This window comes from Centroberyx gerrardi, chromosome 7 (assembly GCF_048128805.1).
Source record: "Centroberyx gerrardi isolate f3 chromosome 7, fCenGer3.hap1.cur.20231027, whole genome shotgun sequence".
Taxonomy (NCBI): Eukaryota; Metazoa; Chordata; class Actinopteri; order Beryciformes; family Berycidae; genus Centroberyx; species Centroberyx gerrardi.
In genome coordinates, this window is record NC_136003.1 from 12,329,188 (window position 1) to 12,356,015 (window position 26,828).

Consider the following 26,828-nt stretch of genomic DNA (forward strand, 5'->3'; position numbering starts at 1 on the left):
GTGACTCCTGGCAAGGTTAAGCAGGGTGGCAGTCGTCCGTGACCATGTGAAATGTCTCACAGCGCTACAGCGAGTGGCAAAGGCAGATTAGCAAGTGTAGTTTGTTCTCAGGGGGATGTCTGAAGTGACAGGGTCTAATACATCACAAATGGATAATTGCACAGTCATAGCAACCATAATAATGTCTAATTACCTTAATTGGACAGGAGCCATTAGAATAACAACAGAATTTTCATAAACCAGTCAGCTTTCCTGCTACAGGACATAAACACAGTAGTTCACAGTGGCAAATCACATGAAATATATACTTTCTTTACATTATACGCATATCAGCATATATAAAGATAAACACAGATAACCTTCTTTGTGGGGCACACAGACACACATATATACATGCATGTGGTGGAGTAGCGTGCACACACACATACACACACACACACACACACACACACACACACACACACACACACTTTTGAGCACAGAAAGTTCTATTTGTCCTCTGGATGGAGCGTTACATGATGGAGCAGGTGAAGCCGCAGCATTCTTTCAGGAGTGTAAGTCCAGTTTTGGTGACAAACGGGGTTGATGTCTGTTGGGCTTTGGAGACCCTCTGATCTTGCAGAACACCTGATTGAGAGGCAGATGCAAACCTTTCTGTTACAGGACGGCCACCCTAACCACTACCGACCTGCTCATCCTCTTCACACGCAAATATCATGAAAAGAAAGGAGCGATGGCAAAGTTTTATTGAAAGCAGGTTTTTGCGTCACAATAATATACCTAATCTAGCAGAAAATACGTTTTTAACTGGAAGCTGGCTAAATCACAGCCACATGGTGACATACTCACCTTTTTTATTCAAATTCTTGGGAAATTTGGACTGTAAGAAGTCTGCCATTTCTCTGTCTTCCTCTCTTTCCCTGTGGGGAGATTTTGAGATGTAAACAGTCATTAATATTGGAAATCAGTTTTGATCTATTTTGATCTATTGCTTTTCCAATGTTTTGACATTTTGTCACAGTATTACTATTATTGCTAGAATGTGGCTGTGTAGTGAAATGACTTCTGCTTCTTAATAGTCTTATCAGCTATTGAGTGTTTTGAGTGTCTTGTGTCTTGAATGGTTATTTGTGATGTTGAAGTGTTTTTAACGTTTGCTGCATCTAGTCAGACTTGACTGGACTTGACTTAATGTGTTTGATAGAGAGCTTTAGAAGGAGGCTGAAAAGGATTTCCACCATTTCATCTATTATATGGTGTGAATTCACCAATACAACTCCACACAATTCTCCCCACATTTCATTTTCAGATGCACTTTGAATAATGAAATATGACGGCTTCTCTCCACCTCAGTGCAATCTTTCTGAGAACTGTCAACATGTCACTCAAAGACAATCTTTCGGAATAACAACTGCCTGCTTATCATCGGTGACAGGTAATTTAGCACCATAAACAAACCGTGTGTGGTGGAAGGGGCTTTGCTTCTTCAGTGTGTGTGACTTACTGTTATTCAGTGTAAATATGGGACAGAGATTCTCCCAATGGAGAGAAGACAATTTATGCCAGAACTATGGAGATTGGACAAAATCCACAATCCAGGCTGAATGTAACTTGTTGAAGTGCTTTATCTCAACTTATTTATCATGCCAGACATGCAAGAAAACGATTTAACTTGAAGGATTGTGTTTTCTTAACTAGGCACATTACTTGCAGGATCAGATGAATCAGATTTTTTCATGCATTCAGGAAGATTTCATGTGGTTCAAGTGGCAAAGTCACATGGCAGAGGTGCTCCAACTGGTTTGGGGGTATGACTCAGAGGGAGGAGGGACAATGAATGAGTCATCTTTATTTTGAGTGGACAATAATCATGGCCCATGGACTAAAATGCACGGTGACAAAGCTATTCTTCTGAACGATTGACATCCTGAATGCTCACGGCATGCCAACAACAACAGCTTCATCTTTACAGAGTGAAATGAGTGGTTCGGACACCCGGACCATTAGAATTACATTCTGTTGCCTTAAGGAAAATGTCATTGCTCTCTGAATCCTGTTGTCTTATAAACAGACAGCACTGTAGTTTCTTGAGAGCCACTGTGTTAGAAGAATACCACCTGGTGAAAGACCTTTTCCTTCAGTCAAATCAATAAGCTCACCTCAGCCTCTCAAACTCCACATCATCCACCAGGAAGTCTCTGGTCTCCACCAGCTTGTGGATCTGCTGCAGCAGCGCCTCTTCTCTCTCCTTGTCCTCCTTGGACTTGTCTTTGTCTGTCCAACAGTCACAGAACAAGCCAAACACACAGTACAGCTGTCAATGAGTCTCATACTGTAAAAAAGGAATTACTGCAGTAAAGACTGTTGCAGTTGAAGGTATTTTATAGTAAAACACTTCTGCAGCACCTCAGCTAGTTATCTTTTGAGTTGTCATAGCAACCTTCCTCTATATTAGAGAAGTCTGTCATCTAAACTTTATGAATGTGAGAACTGGCACACAGTGTGAATATTTCCACAGAGCCTTTAAGTTGAGTAAGAGAAAGCCTTGAAATTCTAAGGCACATTTATATTCAAAGCCGACTGAATTGAGGTGATAACACAATCATTAGAGGTGAATTCTTTTTTTCCAAATAGTCATGAATTTTTCTTCATAACAGCGTCCTATTTATTCAGAAAATGACTGCTGAGTGAAAATTGGAGCTTCACTGCTTGTCATGGAGGGAACTGCTTCTCATAATAACATTTTTACCATTTTTGCCACAGTACGTGTGTTTTCTCTACAATGTAGATACAGCAAATAAAAACAAGGTGCACCCTTTCCTGAGCAAAATGTTTGCAGGTTGAACTGAAGGTCACAATCAGCACACAGAAAGGTAACGGCTGGTTTCTAATTTACCTGGAACCGAGACAAGTTTCTGAAGCTCTTTCTTCAGCCTTGTGATTTCTTTGCAGAGCTGGATGTCATCCATCCTGTGCAGAGAAAACAAAACAAACAGGGACAAATATTCCCCCATGACCACATGAATGGAGAGGTCTGCTTTCTATTTTGCATCGTGATGCTAGGGGTAACAATAATAGCTAAAATAGATCTTCAGTCAAGAAGACTGAAGCTCAAACAGAGATGAGAGTAACCGATTCTTACTATAACATGCTGTTCTTTTCTCTGTACTGTAAAACCTGTTCTGACAAAAACAAATCAGTCCTTTTTGTTCTTAATAATTAGCAATTGAGACTGAGGCAGATGGAAAAAATAGGCAGTTTTTAGCTAGTATATCTAAATAATGAAAGAGTAGTAGCAGTTGTATTTGTATTCTCCTCTTGCATTGTTTAGGACAGTGCAACATTTCTATGTCTATTCTGTCTGTCCTTCCAGAGATCCCTATGGGCAGCTGCTGTTCAGCCGGGCGTTCAGAGCTGCAGAGTGGCACCGGTGTGATGGACCGACACGGTCAGTCAGAACAGTCAGAGGAGACCAGCTGTCAGTAATGAGCGTGATGACACGTATGACCCCCTTGACACGGCCACTTTCCCCACATCTGCTCTGTGTGTCCGGTCAGACAGAACTTTCTATCCAAGCCATCTGCACCTCAAAATCACACACACTCTTACAATCAAGTCACTCATTATTATAGATTCATTACTGAAGGGGGAAAACCTTAAGAACAGAAGAGACCACAGAGGCAATGATGCAAGTAAAGGAATCAATTGCATTGTTATTTCCTCCAGGGCTTAAAACACAGAATGGGTTTTGCATCATGACAGCAAAGCAATTTCCTTTCTAACTTCGCATACAGCGGCATGAGTGTGAAATTGTTAAGAGGTTATCCAACAGAAAAAAAAAAACAGGAGAGTGTTGATTTTCCCCTGGTTTTGGCCCGAGATGATTGCGGGCTCGGCGGGTTTATTAGTTGAAACAACGCCCCGGCGCTATTCTCTGTGAATGAATCACTCCTCACTGTATCAGATCTCATTTCACTGTCTAACTCTGATGGGAATTTCAAAACATCAGGGGTCAGACGCACTCACAAGTGTCGGGCTGCTATTACAATAATGGCAAAAAGAGGAAAATTACCCCTGATGGAAAAATGTATACTCCAAGCTCTTGATTATGCAAAATATGGCATACTTCAAGGTACTTCAGCGGTTTATATTTCAGGCTGACTCATGTGCTCCTACTCCATATTGTTTATTCATGGTTTGTGTGACTGTAGTTTTGTTCATTTGGAGCAATATTTTTCATTCTTTGCATAACTGTCACATTTCACTGAATTTTCTGAATTTTTTAGGCAGAAATAGTAAAACAAAATTGGTAACCCTTAAATAGTGGAACACATAAATATGAATCCAGATATTTTACATGCCAGATACCACACTGAATACTAAGAGGGCTATCATTTAATTTCCACAGGAAACCCATGCAAAGGCATCACTTTTTAAATGTAATCTTACCTTAATTGATAAGAAAAAATCTACTGCTTCAAAAAGGTAAGAGTAATTAGTTTTTCACATGAGTAAAGGCACATTTTTGTTGCTATATTATTACTACCAAATCTCCCCTGCATGTCAAAGCAATAGCTGGCCTTCGGGTGCTGGCTGTGTTGCAGCTAATAGAAAACACACGTCAATACACGCAGGTCCTTGGAGATGAGGAGGAAAACACGGCACATACGCCATGACAGCTCTAATATGATTCTTGTGTGTTTATTAGAGATAAGCTTAGGTGGATTGATGCGTCACTTTCACCCACTGAGCCAGCTCATGGATAGAAATGAAAACATGAGGCAGAAACGTGTGGAATAGCTGGTACATATCATCCTTTACCACAACACTGACTTCATGATTTGATTGTGGAAGCACAAACTCAATTAGCCCAGAGTGTAACGCACATCTCTTCCAGCAACACAATACCCCCAGCAGAGCATATTTATTCTGTTTCTGATTGTTCTTATGGCCGCATTATACAATGTTCTTAGTACCCCCCCCCCCCCCATCCTGGGTTCACGTGTCAAAATAATGAGGAAGGTCTACCTTGAGAGAAAAAAAAGAGCAAAATGATTATAAACAAGGATCAGAGAGAAAGAAGAAGTGAAAGCAGCTTCTTTCTACATCATAAAAGAAGTGTGTGTGTGTGTGTGTGTGTGTGTGCTAGTAGTCTAGTAAGAGCTCAGATAGAAATGCTGTCTTCTTCACACACTTTTTGCCATCATGCACATGGCTGCTCCTAAAGCTGGTGGCTGACAGTTGGTGGTGCATGTCTTCCAGGGGGGACTGCTGTGTAACAGTTACCAAGCCATAGAAACATCCAACAACATCTTGGCACAGCCAGAACGCTGTATAGCAGAGGCAGAGTTTTATGTGTGAGTGCGGAGATGCCTACACGAAACCAAGGGGTGAAACCACAGAACTTGAATGGATAGAACGGTCATTCCCATTTAAATCGTTCCTGGATGCTCGGAGCGGCGGCCACTTTTATGTGTACCGTTGGGCTAGCTTCCATATAAACCGACATACGGCAAGTCGCTGAGGTGAGAGGCAAGAGGTTTTGCAGCAAGGACTAAAGGAGCTTCTCTGTCGCCTTGCTGCCATGGATTGCCAACATGCTAATGTTGAATAGAAGAGCTAGAGAGAGAAGTACAGTCTTTGATAATGCTACATTAACCTTGTCGCTAACGTTAGCTTTCAGTTGAGTTTTGACAGTTAGCTAAGCACTCGTGCAACAGACACATCTGCACAGTTCTCAAACAAGTGTGACAGACTTTACGGCCTTAATGCCCAGACTTGCGTTGTCACCACAGCAATTAACCCTAAAATTCTGTAATTGCCATTTTATGCTGTACTAGCCAAACTACCATAGCAAAGAGCAAGACCGTTCTATCCATTCAAGTTCTGTGGGTGAAACATAACATGGGCGGGCTGTAGACAAAAATAACCATTTAGGGAGTAGGCAAGAAGGCAAAGCCTCTTAGGTCTTATGTCGTCATGGTGTTATGTCAGTATCCCATCATGCAATGTTTAAGGAGGGAGTTTTCTCACAATCCCTCTTCAAATATGATCAAATTGCACCAATTAGGCCAAACAGAATATAACACTCTCTGTACCCATTTAGAAATCCATAAAGAATTTTGTGAATGGCCACTTTTTGCCGACTTTGCAGACTTTACTTTAGGTGGATCTGGCGGCCTACTTGTCTTTAAAACACAGAAACCTTCCTTAATGTTAAGCTTTTCGTAGTAATAAATTGGTGTCAGTGTTTGTGTCTGTGTTTGAGATGTATATAATTAACAGGAGTGGTTCTGTTGAAAAAGAGGATCAGGTTCTTACATGTATCTTAGCTCCGATTCCCTCCGTACGAGGATGTCCCGTATCCGCTCGATTTTGAACAGCTCTCCTTCAATGTCGTCCATCGTAATGGTGGAGTCAGCCATTGAAATGGTATCTTCTGCTGAAAGGGAGACAAGACCAAAACACATTCGGACAAACATTTAATCTGACCTGAATATATACTAAATCGCATGTAGTCTTATCTCATCTTATATTCAAAAGTGCTGTGACAAAGTATATTTGCAACTTGTTTGATTTTCTGCATTTTTGTTCAGTGGATTTGCTCAGATCTTTTTGTGGGCTGTAATAGTTTATAGGGGGAGTCTGAGAAAAAGACACCGAAGTTTGAATATTTTGGTTAACAATTCAGCCTGATTTAATCTTGTGGAGTACCTGGAAGGAGGATAATTTATTCTTTTTAAACCCCAGGTACTAGAACCAAATACCATAAGGAACACAGCTACACTTAAAAGCCCATTAAGAATTAAAGGGACCTGGCAGAAGCACCTGTGTGCTGGGCCATAGTTTTTTAGATTTATATTGGGCACAGCTGGCCCAAATCAAGCCTGATTGTCAACCAAAGTGAACAGCTGGCGCTAATTATTTCTTTAAAGATTCTCTGTGCAGCATTTTGTGTTTCTCAAAATGAAGACCACATTTCCCATACCCCCCATAAAAGATAAGAGCCAATAAGAGCCCTTGATACCAGTGAATATGCATTCTGATGAGGGAAGCTACAGTGAAGCTGAAACTATTCAGTAAGAATAGTGGAAACTGAATACATGTGTGTATTACTTGCATTATGGTTCATATTTTGTGCCATAAAGCAATCCAGTGGATTTTCTGCAAGTGTGACAAGTGACAGTCTTCTCACAGATGGTGTTGTGTGTTTATGGTAATTATACAAATATCTAAAAATTAATGTGGTATTGATTTATCAGTAATTGTGTTGAGTTAATTGGAGGTGGGGGTGGTTACTTTTTCACATTCAAACATTGTATGTTTGACTGCCTTGCATACCAAGTAAATGAGAGAAGCACCAAACTTTGGTATCATGTTTTCTCCTCAGACTCCTATAAACTATTACAACCAACAAAAAGATTTGACCTAATTCATTGTGAAAAATGAAAAGAAATGCAGAAAATCAGAGGGTGAATACATTTTCATGGAAGATGAGAGAGAAAACTAAAAAAAAAAATAACTAAAAAAATATTAAAAAGAAACTGCAACACCTTTTCAATGAGAAGTCTTCATTCTAGCATTGTCTTCAATCTAATTATCATATCAGTTGTTTTTCAATTTCATGCAAAGGCATTCAAACACCAATGGACCTTCACTCTCTTTACGACAAACCACACAAGCAACACTTCACCTCGCATACTTCCACATTGTATCAAGGCATCACCACGGAAACAGGGAGCAGAAATTGCAGCTTGTTTATCTAGATCCACCCCACAGAGCTAAATGATCATGAGCTGGAGGCAGGGGAGCGACCAGAGCAGAGCTGCTGTTTTAAGGACTAAATCTCTAAGGCTAATCTCTGCATGTGCGCAGCAGCAGGCTCCCTGAGCTTCTGCCACTCTGGAGCAGCATGGATGAAACATGCCTCTAAAGACTGGCATGACGCCTGGCTGGATGGGCACACTGATGCTTATAAGTGTCTCTAAGATGACACTATCTCAGCAAAAAAATAGATTAGTAGAAGTAGTAGCAGGATTATAAAAGTGCTCAGTTTAATCCAATTTAAAAAGTTGTTGGATTGTTGTTGCTGAACCTCTAAACTGCAGTAAATGTATCTGCCATCATCCTTTGCTATCATGTTGTCAAGTTTAATTAACTTTATATTAATGCTAGGATTAGGGTTATCCTCAGGTACATAATGTAAGCTCATCAAATACCATTCCTCCAAAATCAACAACAGTAAAAGGCAGATAGCAGAGCAAGATAAATATCAAGGGTAAATAGACATGGCAGAGAATCGGTGATGACTCATGAGCAGGGGGGTTACTGCTGAGCATTCATGGGCTTTTAAATCTGAATCTATAATGAACTGTGTTAAGGTCATTAATTAGAACAGAGTAATGCAGTCTCATCAACAGTTACTCAGTTTCACAGCAGCAGTGTCCGGAGGGGTTCTGTGCGTTTCATTGGTCACAGACCAGTGAACTGCTCTAATTGCTCTCGCTGAAAAGATCATGCTTTTCCAACACCGGGAGGAAAACTTACATTGGAATATGTTACATACATTGTAACTGAAAACAAATCGTGAGTTGCATCACGATCCAAGATGATAACAACATGGACATCTATGTAGAAAATGATGCAGAATGAATCGTTCCTGTCAGTCTTACTGCAACCATTGTAAAACATGCAAAAAGTCTTTTATTAAGACTTTCTTAGCATCTACTTAGTATTCAATTGGAAATTCTAAGCAAAGTGACAAGGTTCTGAAACATGATGTTGAATTTGAGGCAATGCAATGAATAAGTGACTGAGAATTCAAACTGTGGTGTTGGTGTCCATCTCTCCATTGCTTCTGAGGGATTATATTGTATTGCTTAAGTGGTGTAATTTATAGCTCAAATTAGCTCCAATAAACCACCTGTCTCTCAGAGAAAGAGTGCACATAAAAGAAAACCTAGGAAAACTTGGAATTACCAAGTTATCTAGAAGCAAAGGCAAAACATATCAAATTATGAATGAGACTGACTCTGAATGCTACTCCGGTGTTGACAGCAAACACTGCCCCTGCACTCTGTGGATACGCTCAGCTCCAGATCACAATGCTCTGACAGCCCACTAATTCCCAGTAACTGAACCACTGAATAACAGCACTGCCCACCCTGCAGCCTCCTACTCCTCACCAACCAGCTATGAGTCATCCAGCAGCACTGGGATAGGCCTTTAATTACCTGACCTTGTGTGAAAAGACAACATTACAATCAAACAAGCCAAATCCCTGGGGATAGCAGGGCTAACACACATATGCACACCCCCCAAAACCCACATATGTTCTGTATGATGCCACACCTTCATTCAGCTACATGTGCATAGCCACACACACACACACACACACACACACACACACACACAGAAATTACCAGTGGATCATTTGGTGTTTAACAGGTTCTGCGCTGAATAGCCTAAAGCTGTTTCTTTTGTTTGCAAGAGGCAATGCTCCAAGCCTGTTGTCAAAATCGCTCTACTTTTGATTAACTGCCACTTTTATTAGACCGGTTTTGTTAACTGGCTGCACATTCTTTTCACTTCTTAAATGCCTGCATATCATTTTTACACCTGATCACATAAATCATTGCCTTTCTGTATCACCTAGTAGATAACTCAGATTACACAGACGGTAGTACTACTGACTTTTTAGTGACACATTATAGTCACTTGATAGTAAGTTGAGTATCAGCATTGGACTATCCAAATAAAGTGTGACCCAAGGACAAAATTGTTTTCTCTCTTCAACTAAACTTCACCGATCCTCAACAAGTCGAGCTGAATTTAGTCATGACATGTTTTCAGTAAGGCAGGTTTGTCACAACGTGCTTTGCAGGGCAACAAAGGAAACAAATAGAAATGTAAAGACAAAACAAACATCGCAATCTGACGACAAATCTTGTGTGTGTGTGTGTGTGTGTGTGTGTGTGTGTGTGTGTGAGCTCCAAGGCAACACTAGGTCAAGTCTGCAGCAATAAAGAAAAAATGACAGGAAACAGGAGCTCAAAGGTGTCTGGAGGAAGAACTAAATGAAAGGGAGGGAAAGGGATGGCTGATATGGTGGGAGGAAAGCTAGATCCTAGTCTGTGTGAGTCTTGTTAAGTTCAAAGAAAATGTCTGATTCCCTGACATGGATAGGAAGCTGATCCTGGTAGGAGCAGCTCTGTACGTGAAGGATCTGTCTCCAGTTGATTTCTTTTGAATATAGCAGAAGATGATAGCGAGACCTCCATCCTCTGAGTGAAGGGTTTGAGCAGGTTTACAGGGAATAAGAAAATGTATTATTGGTGGGGTGAAAACCTGTTTTACATCCCTCTTTTGACATCTAAAACAGACTCAATGTTTTTGTTATTCTGTTATATTTTTGCTTGTTATATTTTGTTTGCCTGGTGTTATTATAAGAGAAGGCTGTGTATTATCTGCATGAGTGAAACAGAACATGTTTTTTTACAGATGATATTACAGAGGAGGAGCATGTATTATGAAAGTAATAGAGAACCTAGAACTGAACCTTGAGGAATGCCAAAATTAATCTTGCCGTTGTACAATTTAGTATGACAAATTGGGGTCTATTGGTCAGCTATAAGAAAAAAATAGGCTAAAGGAATATCGTCCAGGCCAGCTGCTAAGCTTTTCACGATAATTCATGATCAACTGTATTTAATGCTGCACTTAAATCAAGGAGATCAAGAGATGATACAGAGCCCTGGTCACTGGCTAATTGCAGGTTATTTGTTACTTTGATTAGCCACACAGCAATATCCAGCAAATTAATAACATTAAGCTAGAGATAAGAGGGGTCTCCATCAACTGCAACTTGAATAGAAAAGTCCCCTGATTCCTATAATTTCACTTTCTTTTCCCTTAACCTCCTGATAACAAGCAAATTTGCTCTTTGGCTCACCTTGCTGCCCACTCCAGACTTTAGATGTCATTCCCTCGGTGCCTGCACACCCAAGAAAGATGTTTTATAAAGACTGTGAACATTAGCACTGGTCCAAGAAAAATACTTTTTTTGTTATTTTAAGTTATCAGTATTCGAAAAGGGCAGCTCAACACTTTGTTTCTCAGGTTCACCAAATCTTCTTTTCTATTTCAATTGCTGTGCTACAAAATGTCTGCAAGAACTGAAAAGGAAATGACATTGAATCAGAGTATAAAAACTGCCATTGTCACAAAAAGGTGATTGAGCAGGTGAGGTATTTGGGCTGTACTGCATTAGATCGCTTGTAGGATGGATGATTGCCATTCTGTTCTGTTTAAAACTCTTTTAAAATCTCTCACCACCCACTGGCCAGAATGTTGATGCTGGTTGTTGTTAGAGAACAATTCATCTCTACAGTTGAAAGACATCTCCATAGCCCATCTACTGACAAGTGGTCTGGACATTTTTTTTTAAATATTTTGACTCTCTAAACATAGGCTATTCTAATGTATTGTTGTCCAGTATGTAATCCTAACTACATTAGAAACAGCTCATGTCTCTATCTTGTACAGTATGTGGGTTGACAAGCTTTTAAGAACGAACTTGCTGGTCACCGGCTAACATTTACTCCTGACAGATAACTTTAACATGTTCACAATGGGGTTCTGTACCCACTGACCATATTCACACATCTTTGGAGTTTTGGTGCTTGAGGCAGGCAAATCTGTCGGAAAGGCTATATTTAATATTAGTAGCCTACAGCAGAGTGGGTAAAGAAATCACAGGCCACTGGAAGTTGATGCTGCAGTGTGTAATATGTTCAAAAGTTCATTTAGACTGATCATGATGACTAATTAGACTTTTCAAGCATGCATACCAGTCAACTTTCGCACTTAAAACGCACCTGATTTCTCGGTTGCTCCGTCCACTTGTGTCTGCTCTAAAGCACCATACTGTTTAGAGGATTTCCTTTCTTTCTCCATATCTTCAGTTTAGCAGAATTTAAAAAAAAAAAAGAAAAAAAAAAAAGAAAAAAAATCCCGGTATTCAGTCTCTCTGAACAGAAAATGTATAGGGAATGTGTGTGTTGCCTGAATATAAATTATAACACATATCTGCTGTGTCCGTACAGGATCGCCATAGCGTGTCAGGGATGCTGACAGGAGGAACGCTGCCAACAGATGCTGAATCCAAAGTCCTGACGCTTGTGGACCATTTCAGCACCGCGGACCGGAGCCAGCTGATCTCTGCTATGAAGCGCCACCTTGTGAGAGGCAACAGAGCAGCAGACTGAGACGCCCACAACCAAAGAGCTGCAAAAACCCAACAGCATGGATTATTGTTGATGATGACACAGCCAATAAAATATAAAAGTGCATGGGTTAGAAGACTAACTTTATTTAGGAAAATGCATTTATTTCTCAAAGGGGGGAAATCAAATTAATGCAGATATCAGTCCAATCATCCATTTTCTTTCAATTAACAGCCATAGACACAACATAAAATAATATAACATAACACAACACATAAGAAAGACTAAAATATCAGACAACAGCAGCAGTCCCGCTAATGGTCTGCTACGCGTCGAACAACCACAACAGCATTAACCACGGGAGAATCCAGCTGTCTTTCATCATGAATTTTTCATCGCGCCTGATTGAGTTCAGTTGTTAACGAAGTACTGGGGATGACTTGATTTCGTGCAGCCAAGCCCTGGAGGGACAGCAGCCAGATGGTCGGGGACCGCAGCCCGCATCTGCGTCTCCACTTCAGCGCTCCACAGTCCGCCTGCAGGAGCCGCCGCCGTGCTGCAGGGGGCAGTGCGCCTCAGCCGGGGACAGACGCGTTCATTCATTCATTCATTCACCCCCTGCAGCTGTGTGCACACAACACTTCTCACCACAGTCACAGAGGTGTCTAAACACACAGAGGGGTTTATCAAGTTATATTTCAGGAGGATTAAATGAGAGAGCAAGCCTCAGAATCACTGCCATCCCCACAGCTTATGATCGCTGTGTGTTTACATTTTCTATAGTATTGTTCTTTCTCAAGTCCCAAAAAAAGGATTAGGGTGTAAAAGCCATTCAGAGAAAAGTTCCAGTCAGAACATGAGGAGGACATCTGTCTGGAAGTTATTTTGGATCTAAAACAAACATTCATGACTCTTCTGGCTGCTGATAGCACTTGATATCACATGAGTGGCAGCATGAACAGCAGCAGAGCTACATTCTTATTTATGGCATGCAGTCAAGATGAGCCAAAGGCCTGTGCTGTGTTGAGCTTTTTGTTACATGAAAATGCTGAAAACACAGAAGTTTTCTGATTTAGCATTTTTAGACCTTTTCAGCTCCAAAGGGAGTCACTCATATTGTCTTGTTTAGCATACAAGTCTGAGAAAGATTGTTTTTGACACAATGCGCTGACTCTTTACAATATTTTGGTCTGCAACAGATTGACTAGAAGACTTGCTAATAAAACATACCAGACACATAATGTTAGGAAGTAGCCTACAAATGCATATGTAATTACATTGACTAGGCCATGACTGAGAGAGAAAATTATATAAATTAAATTATATTATAGATAGGGAGCCTTTTATATCAATATTAATTTGACATCACTCAGATGTGCAGTATACCTAATCTACATTGTACCATTTACAGATAAGCAGTTGCTTCAGGGGAAGTGCTATACAGACTTGCCGTATCTGGTTCCAAACGGGTCAAAATGGACCATTTGACCTGAGGCATGTTTGGCAAACTCCGTTTGAAATACAGGTTAGGCAAACATTTTCTCACACAGAGGTTTGGCAAACACAGATGCCCTCTAATTCTTCTGCATACATCTGCACATGCATGCATGACACAAAATGTCTTACAACTCAATTCAGTTTGGTAGAGGTCATTGAGAATTAGCTGAACTCACAGCAGTTAAATATGCAGAGACCTGAAGTGAAGAGTAATCAGGTTTTAGCTTGTACAATCATTTTGTTATCACTTGTGAGTTCATATTGTTAAGTAGTCTTAGTAGTTCAGTGTCAAAAAACACAAAACGACCAAAAAACCCATTAAGAATGACAACAGTCAGTGGTGGCAGCATTGGTAGTGTTAACTATTGAATTACCATCAGATAAACAGCCTGTCTGGGTGTGGTGAGGCAGGATGCCAGCACAGTTTGGCCTCACCTTGCATACACATCTCTTGTATTTACACTCTGAGCTAGACGATTCAGTGTTTCTATTGTCTTGGATGGCTAAGCTGTCTAACTTACCTGGTCCTTCTCCTGCCCACCCCTAAATCCTGCTACCTTGTTTGCTTTATAAAAGACTATGATTGCTTATGCAAATGTAGTAAATTTGGAAGAGCTCACGAGGCCCAGGGACCAGTCCCCAAGCACATCAGTAAGGCTGGCACTGACTTTAATTGCAGACTGTTACAATTCCAGGACAGATGGGAGATGCCAGAACAATTAATTCTAATGAGAAAAGTTGCCTTAATGACAGATACCTAGTTTTCAAATAAACCAGTCAGGGTAGAAAATCAATTAGCCCGCTGTGGTGCAGCTACTTGATGATAAAGAGTGACGTGTCTGTAATTGGCAGTGCAATCCTGCTGGGAAATGATAATGCCCATTGCTATGTTATAAAAATTATTGTGCTATTAGGTTTTGTAAAGGTAAATTCTATATCATATCTATACAATGCCTCTTATGCATCATTTCATCTTATGCATCATACTACAGTGTTCAGTTGGTTTCAGTGGTTTATCCTCCTCCCACAGTTGTTATGGCTTTTGTCGTCTTCCATTGCTTTATCCAGCCAGTCTCTCTCCTGTTCAGACTCTGAGTCACTGGCCTCACTGGCATCGGCTGCCAAAAGACGAGAGTAGTTAATCCTCCGCTGGCGAGGGGCCTTCCACTGGAGTAGAGGCAGGCACAGACACCACACCGTCAGACCCGCCGCGGCTCCTCTGAAGAGCCACGCCAGCCCAAACCTCTGGACCACAAACCCCCCAGCAAAGCTCCCCAGGCCCGCTCCCAGGTCTCCAGACAGGGCCTGGTAGACCCTCCTCACACTCCTCTCTGCCCCCAGCGTGGCCACATCCTCACTCTGTACCTTCACCGCCCACAGCAGGGCTCCACTGCTGAAGCAGCTCAACAGCTGGGCGGGGAGCGCAGCCCAAGGTCCCCAGAGGAAGGAGTAATAGAGGCACTGTAGCGCCAGACCCGCAGCCCCCACAAGAAGCACCCTGCCTGGGCTGAAGACTCTGGACACCCGGCCCACCAGCAGAGGGAAGGCCGCCTGTGAGAGCAGCGCGAGAGCTAGAGACGCTGCCATGTGCAGCTCACTGCTCCCATGGTCCTGCATCTGCCAAAGGAGAAAGTTATCCACAACTGAGCCTGCTATCCCTACCAGGAGGGAAGTGGCCGCACACAGCAGGGCCCGCGGGTGCCCACGCACCAGCTGCACGGCTTTGAGGAGCCCGTTGGCCCTGTCTCGCTTCTTGTTCAAGTAGAGGGGCAGGAAAGCCACCACAGGCAGGGCCAGAGCCACCAGCCCGGCGTAGCAGTAGAAATGCACAGCGCTCCTGGGAGTCTGACCGGCTATGAGACAGTTTAATTGGCTCACCAGCAACCCTGCTCCTCCAACCCCGCAGGCCGCTCCTAGTAGTCCCCACACCCCTGTGCTGCCGTAGCGGTCCGAGGCATCCGCAAAGTCTAGATACTCATACAGACCGTCGTCTGCCGTCCACTCTAAAGGGGCGGATACAGACTCCCATAGCGATACTAAGATGAGCATCAGGAAGAAGAGTTGGTGCTGAACGTCCATCGTCTTCAGGCTGCCCATGAATTCAAAACGGTACTCCTCGTTCTCTTCCGTCTTTTCTTGTTGCCGGTCCTCTGACTCCGAGTTGGCCTGGGACCTCTTATTCCTCACTGGGGGCGGCAGGGGGGAGGCACTGCCATGTATGACAGAACTGTTGATATTTGGTTCTCCAAGACTGTCGTTGGCCACCACAGATACATTCATTTGTGATAGATGAGGATGAGTTTCATTAACATGCTGAGGCTGCTGTAGCATGTAAAGTGAGGCTTTGCTCGTCAAAACAGGGGCAGGTTTAGTGTTGCCAGTGTTTGCGGGTAAAGTGACATTAGTCTGGGAGACAGGAGCTGTAGTGACTTCTGCATGAGTTGGAGTCGATGACATGGGAGGTCCTGCACTGGTCAGGAGCAGGTTATCATCCAGACCGGCAGCTGGACTGGTGCTCAGATCAGACATGTTACAGTAGCTGGTCTGTCTGGGCACATCTGCAGATGGGAGCAGAAGCAGAACCAGAGATACTGCTGCCGAACAAACGAGAGATCCAGTTATCACCACCCGCCTCTTATTGTAGTGCTTGGACAGCAGGCTAGCCACAGGGCTCCAGACCAGCGATATGAGGTGCTTAGTGCCCATGATGATACCCGTCATTGCAGGAGTCAGGCCCAGCTGTCTGAAGTAGAGGGTGAGGAAGGGGAGGATGCAGGCTTTGGCACAGGAGCACAGGAAGGTAAAGGTGCCAGCCAGAGCCAGGGCACCCTTGATGTCAATCTGCTTGATCCTCTTCATGACTGCCGCTCACTTTCTCTCCAAGTAGTTTCAGGTTTCACATGGAGCGACTGGTTGGTTATCAACTGAGAGAGAGATAGAGAGAGAGAGAGAGAGAGAGAGAGAGAGAGAGAGAGAGAAAGGGGGCAACAATAGAGTGAACACCAAATCTTTTCAGGCCTCCAGGCATTTGGATTTCATTTGTTTTGTTTGGCAATATTGGCCAAAATCCTGCTTCCTTGTAAGAGACATATTAATTTCTTGGTAGCCTACTATTGGCTTACCAAAGAGAAAGCATTGAGAAATATTGAGGCCTCAGTTATTTCATTGTTATAACTGCACATGCTAGATAGATGGCTTTGAATTAACTTATTTAACTTGCACAGACAAGAGCAATAACTTCACAGAAGTCACAGTAAGTGAGACAGACAGGAAATTTCAACTTTAAAACAACTGTCCTAATGAATAGTAATTATTTACATAAAAAGCGGCTTAAAAAAAAAAAAAAAAAAAAGGGCATATCTACATTCAGGCTTGCGAATATCACCTGTCAGGTTGGATGCACCTGCCTCTCCTGGCTATCAAGATGCAGTGCAGTGAAGTCCACGTCACACACTAAAGTTTGTAAGCTAGGGAAAAAGATAACGTTAAGCACTTACCTTCTTGACTTCTGCCGACATAAAGTTCCTTATATTTTTCTGTCGGTCATTTTTCACCTCGAATTTCTACGTTACGTCCGTGTTTTGTTCTCTTTTCTTGAGCGGATAACACCTGTTGCCTTCGGGCCGGTGAGTGCAATAGACTCTGCTGTTGAAATGTAGTTTACGCCTGGTGAGCAATACTCGTGTCTGCAGCGCCCCCAGGCGGTGTGGATGACACTGTGCGCCTCGAGAGAGAACTAATAAAATCTATTAAATCTATGCTTATTAAAAGGGAGATAATCAGGAACCCTGATGTGAGCAATGTAATCATAAAAAATAAAATCTGCCTTCATCTGAAAATGAAGATTTTATAAACTTATAGACAAGAATAGAATAGAATAGAATAGAATAGAATAGAATAGAAGTGTAGAAGTTCTAACATGTACTTAGAAGTGTAGTGGTTTGAGAAACAGGCAACAGGAAAATGCTAGTGGCAAGTTTAAGAAATAACATTCTTCAAAACCTATTACTGATTATTCCTACTTACAAGAGAAACAAATGCAGGTGAAGGTTATTATAGTTTATTTAAACAGTTACCAATATGTTGTCATATAATATGAATCCACAAACATCATAAATAATCGCCACATAGTAACATGTGTCTGTTCCCTCAGTGTAAACAGAGACCTTGTGCAAACATTTAACACTGTAAACGTCCTTGTCATCATCGTGTTGCACAGCAACCCGCTAAACTCCATTATTGTTTGGCCTTGTTCCTCAGCACAGCACACACTGAGTCTGCTACACATGCTGCCTGTTTATCAAGGCTACACTGTAATTATTATAGCTTGTGTATTTCCAGTTAGAGAGTAATAAAAAGTAATACAATAAAATCTAAAAATAGGGAAGTCACTGTGTACAATGTAGTTTAGTACAATATAACACACAGTTCAGCGTTGGCAGAGCATGATTAACAGCATTATATCACGTCATATCCCTTCTTTACATGTACACATGTAATAGACAGCTCATCACGTCCCTCCATCAAAGGGTGACGCCGCTGAAGGTGTTGATCGGCAGTGACAGCACCCTGTTCAAACACTTGCTGGGTGCCAGCTCTTGCTCATTCCTCACAGCGAACTTTGACCTGCCACTGGACTGGAGGCTGTAGCCCGGGTCCAAGCAGGGAGAAATTTCTATTCTGTAAACGAGGGATGAGAAGTGACTTTGTTATCACAGTTTATGATAAGGGCAGTTGCAATTTGCTTATGGTCAAAAGGAACAATGGGGCGTTCAGTGGGCAAAATTCTCTGTGCCTGTATCTGATCGTTCACAGCCCGTACATGCCCAGTGCTTACTGAATGCTGCGGTGTTTCACATTACCTTTGGACATCATTATATGTCCTGCGGGAGTCCTTGTCTAGACACACAGTGAACGTTCGCTGCTCCAACGTCCGGATGCTAACGTTTTGGGTTTGGATCTCAAAACAGAAAGGTGGATAGATTGTTTAGACAGTTTCACACTTTGCGTTCCAGTTTTAGTTACACAAATATGACAGACAGGGGCTAATGTACAATTAAAAAAAATCTAATTAAACATTAACCAACATTAATCAATAGTAGTAAATGACTTCTTACTGTGTAGTATCCTGGGTTCATGCTGTCAAAACTGACAGTGAGGTAATCCTGACCTAGACAAAGTGAAATAGCTGTTCATTTAATTAATTGTGGCTTTATGATAACTTTTATTTATTATGTGAACAGGGTGGCATGACAGTCACATAACAACAAGAAACAACAAGAAATTGCTGTGCTGCCTAAAAGAAGTGTTCACTTGAGGTAATTAACCTGGATAAAAGCACATTACTCTTCATTATTTTAATGGAAGAAAAACTCAAACAAACAACAAACACAAACATCAAATTCCATTGTGCTATACAAAGCTATGAGATAACCCATGAGAATTACCATAAAGCTATGACTAAATAGCTATAAAAATCCATATGAAAGGCAAACCTGCGATGTCAGTGGGTGATTCTGCTGTAATGACCACTCCACAGGTTGTGGGTGCCATTCCCCTTACAACTTCTCGCCTGCTTAAAGAGATCTGATGACAATAACACACAAAGCAAAGATTCTCTCAGTGAGCCCAAGTCCTGCTGTTGATGACGCTTCAGCATGAAGTAATAGTGCAATAATAATGAGGAAGTTGTTACGGACCACACCTTCTTGTAACTGACAGAGACGACTGCCCCAAAGGCTTGCACTGTTTTCCTCTTTCGTCGCACAGAAGATTCCTCTGTCAAAGACGATACCTCACTTTAAAATGGACAAGCTAGTCAAGTGTATCTAATGTTAAGGCAATCATGTCAGTCTCCATACACAGAGAGAGAGAGAGAGAGGAGAGAGAGAGAGAGAGAGAGAGAGACACATACTCAGGAGCATTTCTTTTAGTTGTCTGAACTCTGGGAAGTCCGCTTGCAGACGAGACACAAACACCTCCTCCACCGTCGAACTCACATTGTAGCTGGAGCGGGTGATCTAAACACATATTTCATCTTTATTTAGCCAGAGAAGGTGCATGCAGGTGCATCAATAAATCCTTACCACATTAATTTTGACACATTATCGTAACATCGTATGCCACCAGGTCAGATTTGGCAGATTTGGAAATCTGCTGTATTGCTTTACAGCACAAAGGGAGATTGTTTTATGGCAAATAACAGGAAGAGGGCGCAAACAGCTAAAACATGACTTTCTTGCAATGGCAGATGGTGGAAAAAGTGAAGTAGCAACATCCTCTGCGACAGGAAGCAACGGTTGGTCTTAATTTGGAGAAACAGATGCTACTATTTGTCTTGACCATGGCCTCCCTTTTTTTTTTTTACGGTGATTATACCAAGGTGTCACAATTATAATTTGACAATGACATATTGATGTTTAAAAATGCTTCTTGTTGCACCTTTAAATATGTGCTCAGTGTAAAGAAATAAAATATTCCACACTCTGGAGACATACTCCCTTAATCAAGCAGAAACACGATACAAGACACATTGGGAGCGATATACTCCCTACTGTAGGTAGAGTCCACCACCAACTTTTTAATAACATTTTAGGAACAAGGAATTTATGATATCTTTGAATTGTAAAGCTCTGGGAAGCACAGAAAATGACTACTAGTCTTTTGAGAGTCTGTGTGTGTCTCTAACACGATCTAATCCTGTGATAGTGTGACACTTTTGTAAGTCTAAATCTAATGTAACATATGAAACATAATCACACGTGCAGCTCCCATATCAAACTATGATATAGCTATGCAAGAGAAGTGTATGCAGTTATTGCCACAGTGAAAAAGAAAACGAGACGATCAGTTTATTGTTTTTATCCTTCAGCTCCTAATAGGCCTGTGTAACCTTTAGGCCAAACCAGCGCTTCAACAGTTTGTGGCTGAACACACTGACTTGCCATCACTATTTCTGTATTATCATGTCATCATTAACATTCATGTGACTTTGATATGTATATGCATGACGGCGGGCCTGTACCTTGACAGAGTAGAGCGGCAGGTTTACTGGCTGCGTCCCACAGCGGAGGTAGTAGGACAGGGTGTCCAACAGGAAGAGGTTTGGCTTGCTGTGATTACTTGCTGAGTGCTGCAATGGATGGACAGAAGGAAGAAGGCATCAGATGAGTCCCATGCATATCTGACCAGCTCTCTTTTTTAACCTATTTTTATCTCTCCTTCCCTCTTGTTGCCTCTTGCTATCTCTCTGTCTGTTTATGCTTCTCTCTTCCTCAATCCTCTTCACACACATCAACAACCTGCACTCAGTTAATGAGACGTTATTTCTTACCATTTCAGCAAGTTTCGGGATTACAGCTCCCAGACTGTTGATGTTGCTGTCGTACCATGGATCCACTCTTCCCAACAACGAGGCTAGAGACAGTTTACCTTCATCCTGACATGGGCTGCCCTGTAGGGAATAAGAGGTGCTGCAATGTCATATATATTCCATTCATACCAGTGAGGGCTGTGCATATTAAATGAAGTGACATGATATGAGTGACTCAGTGAAACTCACAGGTGAACTGAGGGACGGCTCAGCATCAGTGACTGGGATGTAGTACAACTGCAGGTTCAGTTTCTTGGTCAAAATGAGATGTTTTGACTCTCTTTCTCTGTGAAATATATGGAAGGCATTACTGGAGACACACATCCATGCTTTCACACACAGACACAGACACACACACACACACACACACAAAAGGAAATGCGTGAAAGGTATGAGGAACGCACTTTTGCCGTAACGCGGTTTGTAAGAGAATGCATGAAAAACCAGTTCCTCACCGAATAGAGCGATAAACCTTGGTTAGCCTTCCCAGCACCCGGTCGTCCCCCATCACCACCACCCGCGCCGTCAGACTGCGCTCCTCTTTAAGGAGAGGAGAGCTGCTGGGAGATGCCTCCATCTTCTCCCTCATTAGGGTCAGTTTGTCTGCTGGCTTCATGCTCTTTAACGCAGGTCTGCGGGTGAACGCTGTCGCAAGATTTCTGGCTGGGAGCTGCTCTTTGTCATCCAAGTCCAGATCCTTCAGATCTTTCTCTATCCCACTGTCCACAGACTGCACCGAATCTCTTTTGTCCTCCTCCTCTTCATCCGTACCCAGGGCAAAGTTTGCTAGTACGTTCCCTGTGTGAAAGCTATATTTAGTGTACTGTATCAACTGCAACAGCCTCTTTTATCTAGATTATACATTATGTGATATGTACTCTTTGTGGGTCTTATGAACAGAAATATACAATGTTTTTGTTCCTCTGATCGACTCACATAGATCCTCTTCATTGTGCCACAAGAGGAAGTTGATCTCCGGAGTGGGCATTGCAGCGCTGCACACAGAGCCGTGATCCACCTGGGCTGCTCCTGAGAGAAGAGAGGGAAAATAACACAGCAGTCCCGTCATGTCAGAACAGAAATAAATGTGGGGTGGGAGCTCAAGGAGAGGGGACACATGCAGCTGGGGGACAGGGGGAGGAGGCTTAAAGTCGAGATGAAACGGCATTTCGAGAATATCTAACTTCCGTATCGTGACGTATTTCCGAGTGAAACAGGAAAGACAGGCGGGACATAACGTTGGGAGGAATTTGATTTGAACGTTGAAAAGTGGGTGTGTAAAGACACACCGAAGTACCATGCTGTTGCTAGCTAGCTAACTAATGAATCTTAGCCTCTTAGCTCTGTGCGCTAAAAGTTGAAGATTGATTGATGGGTGGATGTCATGATATTATTGGTTGAAATTAGTTACGGGCATGCTTACGTAAGCACACGGCATATTTTGTTTTACAGGAAGAAAACATGATTGAATTTTGATATAAGAATACAATGAAATTGATTTTTGGTATTTTTTTTGGCATATATTGTTAAATAGGTGCACAGTATGACCAGGGATGTGATCTAAAAGGGTTAAAAAGGCATTTTTCATTTCATCTCGTCTTTAAGTAAATTTACTAAGAAGGAACACTGCCTTGGCTTCAGTGTAGTATGGAGAGGTGCTCATTGAAGCTTGGGTGAGAGGGTCAAAATGTATCCGAATGTATCCATGCAGGAAAAATGTATCCAGGCTATGTATGTGCTGCAACCTGTCAGTGCTTTTTAAACCAATATATAATAAAGGCTTTTTACTTTTTGTATGGGAAGAGTGCCTTGGATACATTTTTCCTGCCAAAAAGTGAGCTTAAGTTATTTTAACTTATCCAGAGTGTATTATGAGTTGACATTAAAAGGGAAATTAGGTAAAACAGCAGACACTCAGATTTTGACTATGGTTCCTTTCTGACCTTGACAATGCTAACAGCAAAAAAAAAAAATCCAACAGATTTTGCTCACTATTTCAATAATTATGCACTGTCACACTCTGTGTTACGACCTCAGTGCTGAGCACCAACCCACAGATCACAGTTTTTTTTAATTTAGTAGAGTCAAAAAAAACATGTAGGATGGTCCATTTATGTGCCATACATGCCCATAATTCACAAATATTTGTTTGTGTAACAGTATTGCTTGTGCTACACTATAACCCTTTGTGTTACAAAGCACTCAGCGTCTTATGACCCATGGTATGTTTGTTCATGCTCTTGTCTCAGCACCACACACACCTTTAGAGGCAGTCAGGATGTCTCTGTAGATGTGTTGCAGTCTGTTCAGGTAGCCCACATGACCGACTGCACCATGCTCTATACTCTGCTCCACAGCTACAACCACTTCCTGGAAGTATTTCTGTACTGCATGTTCCCCTAAAACCTGTAACACACACACACACACACACACACACACACACACACACACACACACACACACAGATCTGCTTTGTATACAGAAATAAAACAATACTGAATACAGATGAACAGAAAATGTATGCATCTGTTAAGAGAATCTTGCTTCATGAATCCTGTACGCAATTATCCAAAAGTCTTTATAAACTGTCCGTCTTGCTTACCTGCAGAGCCTGAACCAGCGTGGAGCTGCAGCAGGCCGTCCCCAGCCCTGCCTGCAGCATGTGTAGCACCACTGCTTTCTCCTGGGTCAGTGTGTCCGCGAACGGGCCGGCCATCTCCAAGTCTGCTCTCACTGCTGCTCCCAGTGGGCCAGAAAACACAGCCGGGTCTGCAAGCACAAACACCCTGCAGGGAGCCAGCCAGCAGGCCGGCAGGAGACAGCGTTTGTGATAAAACGTCCCGGTCGATGCTAAAAAATACATGTTGAACGTCTTTCTAAGAGTAAAAATATATGCCGTTTGAGCACTGAATGCATTGGTGTTTCGTACTCACTTTTCCCGCAAGGTGAAATGTTCATTCTTTAAGTTCTGCTCTGCAATGACCCTCCTCTGATATAAAGCGCCTGTTGGGGGAAGGATCTGTCTGTCAAATCACCAGCTTTTGACAGTATGTGTGGTATTCTGCAGCTAATTTTAGTTTATTCCTCCAGTAATCAACAGCAACATTGTCTATGGCCCTTTACAGCCTTCTGAAAGAGTGTTCGTCGATGCATGGTACCTGGTGTGGTCATTTCCATCTTGATGCTCCTCAGGTTACTCAGGGCAACAGCAGAGTAGGGCAGTGGTAATATCAGTAGTTTCCTCAAGCAGTCATACACTCTCTGGTAAAGGCTATTAGGAATGGCACCTGACTGCAGAATAAAGAAAAAGCAAACAATAGGCATTAAAAATAGAAAATTGTGGTGGCCTGGCATGCTACATAATAATCTATTGTCTGTTGGTCTGCAAGTCTAAAGCTTTTTGTCTTGACATGCAACTATAAATATGTTGAACATCCCTCCACTACCACATCCAACAAGCCAACAAGGAGCGTCTGCCTAGCATAAAGAATAGGCCTGTTCCCAAGAGAGCAAGTATCAACCAAATAAAGCTTGTCACTTACAGATTGTTACAGATTTTCTATGAGCAACATCATATGGCTCAACAATGGGGTTAATACATGGGTCTTACCTGAATAACCACATAGGAGAGAGTATGCAGCAGTGGAATGACATGCATGTTACAATGCGTTCTACCAACCTGCATCAGAAATCAAACAGATGTTACGTCACCAAAGTGGCATTTCTTTCTGCTTCCGCAAGCAGATTTGACCCATATTTAACCAGGCAGGCTGAATTGCAATACATCTTTATTTACAGCAACAGATTCAGGGAGTTCTGCATGAGAAAGAGAGGAGGCATGTATGCTGTGTGTGTGGCGGCATATCATACTGAATGTGCACAACACACTGCTGCTGCAAAGCGTTTGTAAAGCTACATGCAATTTGGAAGACTTGTCTTTAATGTTGAAATCTTAAAGGGTAATTGAGGATATGAAAGACAAACCTTCCCTAGCTCTCTCACCAGCACCCTGATCAATGAGACAGTGTTGGATGGATTGCTCTCCATCTTCTTATGAAGAGTCCATCTCAGCATTCCTAAAGAGCAGACATTAATTTTGCTGTGTGCATTGAAAGCAAGTTTTAGTCCTTTAAAATGCAAAAAATATCCATCTTGTGTCATTAAACACGATTATTCTTGTGTCGTCTTAAAATTGTGTTTTTCTTAAAACAAGTAAAAAGAAAATTTGTCAGTGCAGTGAGATAATTTTACTTGTTTCCACTACAAATCAACTTGTTTCAAGAATTTAGAATCAAATGGCATTATCTTGATAATATGGAAAGATCCACCCTATTTCAAGATACTGAAAGAGTTTTTAGACTCATTGCTGCTAAATGACTTGTAAAGATATTTTTTGCAATATATTTATCTGCTAGTCTAGTGATAGATGCCAGTAAATGTTACTGATTGTAAATAACGAGAACATATTTCTAATGATGAATTATATTGTTGGTTGTATTCAAACTTATATGCCTTTAGCTGGTCTACAAGGGTTCCATTGCCTTTTCAGTCAGTTGTACCTTTGTGGGAAGCACTTTGGCTGTTCAGCTCTCTGAGAACCGCCTGGACACTGTTGTACAAGCTGGACTCCACCGCTGAGGAAACATCCACACCAGCTAAAGATCAAGATCAAGATCACTATCACACAGTTAAGTTTACATTCTACAGCATGTTAGTAGCCAGACATGCTGGTACTGTGAAGATGGGTAAAAATAACTAAGAGGAAACCGACTACTTACCTGTGGGATCAAACATCTTGTTTCCTCTTCAGAGTCTCAGGAGAGCACTAATTTCCGCAGCATGGGCGCCAGCCAGAACAAACTGAAGTATGATAACCAAAAGATTATCTACTGACCAAAGAAAATCTGCCATATTCACTCTCAGGAGGTCTGAGTCCGTCAGATGTTGTCATCCCCTGTGAGTAAAAAGCTAAGAGCCCAACAGACAATATGTTGGTTACATTCGTTCCATCTCCAAAAACAGGATCAGTTAAAAGTGTTGAACTGTGATCTGTGCATTGAAAAGTTTTTGAAGACAAGAAGAGAAAGGTGGATTCTGCAGCCCAATAATAAGCAAAACTGTAACTGATCAAATTTCATGTAAACAACAAAACAAACTCCCCCGTGTGAATTTTGGCGATCGAGAAATTTATTCACCAAAAATTACTTGTTCAAGGTCACAAACAGAGCTCATCTGCATACATCTCCTACAGACATGAGTCACTTCATCTCATATACTGCAGTGCAATACTAAATATAGCTTCCTGTCTGCTCAGATGTGGAGGGGTGAAGAGTACTATAAACATACTATAAATGTACAGGTTGTCAACTGAGAGACAACAGGAGACATTTGTGTAGTGTTACACTGACTCTACGCAAATGAGTTCATCTTGATTCAGTATGAAGTAATCACATTTGAAAGAAAACTTACCAAATATTGGTCTACTACTAGACTGTCTCCTACAGTATAATGAGAAATGGCATGTGGCTTTTCAGCTGGCTGGCCAAGCAAATGAAACACAATCTCTCTTTTAAACAATGAAAACAAGTTCCAATAACAACAAAGCTCCTCTTCCTCTGTTGCTTAATTCACTATGAAGTAATTCAATTGTAAAGGAAACTTACCAATGTAGCTCCAGCAGTTTTCCCTTGAGGATCGTCCACTATAATGCGACCTGAGCTGACTTTGTGCTGAAA

At 41.9% G+C, this 26,828-nt stretch overlaps 3 protein-coding genes across 5 annotated transcripts; all 3 read right to left on the reverse strand.

The window, feature by feature from the left end:
- Nucleotides 1-511: 511 nt before the first annotated feature.
- LOC139926724 (bMERB domain-containing protein 1) lies at nt 512-11,955 on the reverse strand. The gene is made up of 6 exons (XM_071918524.1): nt 11,877-11,955; nt 6,322-6,442; nt 2,897-2,970; nt 2,160-2,274; nt 850-920; nt 512-627 (listed from the first exon to the last, which is right to left on the reverse strand). The coding sequence occupies exons 1-6, from the start codon at nt 11,953-11,955 to the stop codon at nt 512-514; spliced, it is 576 nt and encodes a 191-aa protein (XP_071774625.1).
- Nucleotides 11,956-12,407: 452 nt separating this feature from the next.
- On the reverse strand, nt 12,408-17,358 carry mfsd6l (major facilitator superfamily domain containing 6-like). 3 transcript variants are annotated; one of them, XR_013504978.1, is made up of 3 exons: nt 17,219-17,358; nt 13,667-16,645; nt 12,408-13,610 (listed from the first exon to the last, which is right to left on the reverse strand). XR_013504978.1 is itself a non-coding variant. In XM_071918503.2 (2 exons), exon 2 carries the CDS (start codon nt 16,578-16,580, stop codon nt 14,727-14,729), a length of 1,854 nt encoding a protein of 617 aa, XP_071774604.2. In that variant the 5' UTR covers nt 16,581-16,645; nt 17,219-17,358; the 3' UTR covers nt 12,408-14,726. The 3 variants fall into 3 exon arrangements, 2 of the variants coding, with proteins under 2 accessions (XP_071774604.2, XP_071774606.2); XM_071918503.2 differs by having other exon boundaries at nt 12,408-16,645; XM_071918505.2 differs by having other exon boundaries at nt 12,408-16,645; nt 17,107-17,348.
- Nucleotides 17,359-17,765: 407 nt separating this feature from the next.
- Nucleotides 17,766-26,153, reverse strand: pik3r6b (phosphoinositide-3-kinase, regulatory subunit 6b). The gene is made up of 19 exons (XM_078284623.1): nt 25,872-26,153; nt 25,653-25,748; nt 25,078-25,169; nt 24,704-24,772; nt 24,252-24,384; nt 24,027-24,096; nt 23,696-23,879; nt 23,355-23,499; nt 22,030-22,122; nt 21,549-21,891; nt 21,283-21,379; nt 21,055-21,174; nt 20,746-20,853; nt 19,636-19,741; nt 19,426-19,499; nt 19,217-19,307; nt 18,839-18,891; nt 18,584-18,681; nt 17,766-18,401 (listed from the first exon to the last, which is right to left on the reverse strand). Exons 1-19 carry the CDS (start codon nt 25,885-25,887, stop codon nt 18,245-18,247), a joined length of 2,145 nt encoding a protein of 714 aa, XP_078140749.1. The 5' UTR covers nt 25,888-26,153; the 3' UTR covers nt 17,766-18,244.
- Nucleotides 26,154-26,828: the final 675 nt, after the last annotated feature.

Coding starts and splice junctions, on each gene's coding strand:
- LOC139926724 (XM_071918524.1), bottom strand. CDS start 11,955: ATGGAGAAAGAAAGGAAATCCTCTAAACAGTATGGTGCTTTAGAGCAG. Junction 6,443..11,876: donor CGGAGCAACCGAGAAATCAG/GTGCGTTTTAAG, acceptor TCTCCCTTTCAG/CAGAAGATACCATTTCAATG. Junction 2,275..2,896: donor GAAACTTGTCTCGGTTCCAG/GTAAATTAGAAA, acceptor ACTGTTGGACAG/ACAAAGACAAGTCCAAGGAG.
- mfsd6l (XM_071918503.2), bottom strand. CDS start 16,580: ATGAAGAGGATCAAGCAGATTGACATCAAGGGTGCCCTGGCTCTGGCT.
- pik3r6b (XM_078284623.1), bottom strand. Junction 21,380..21,548: donor AAGGTTTATCGCTCTATTCG/GTGAGGAACTGG, acceptor TATATTTCACAG/AGAAAGAGAGTCAAAACATC. Junction 19,308..19,425: donor TCTCTGTCAGTTACAAGAAG/GTGTGGTCCGTA, acceptor TATTGTCATCAG/ATCTCTTTAAGCAGGCGAGA.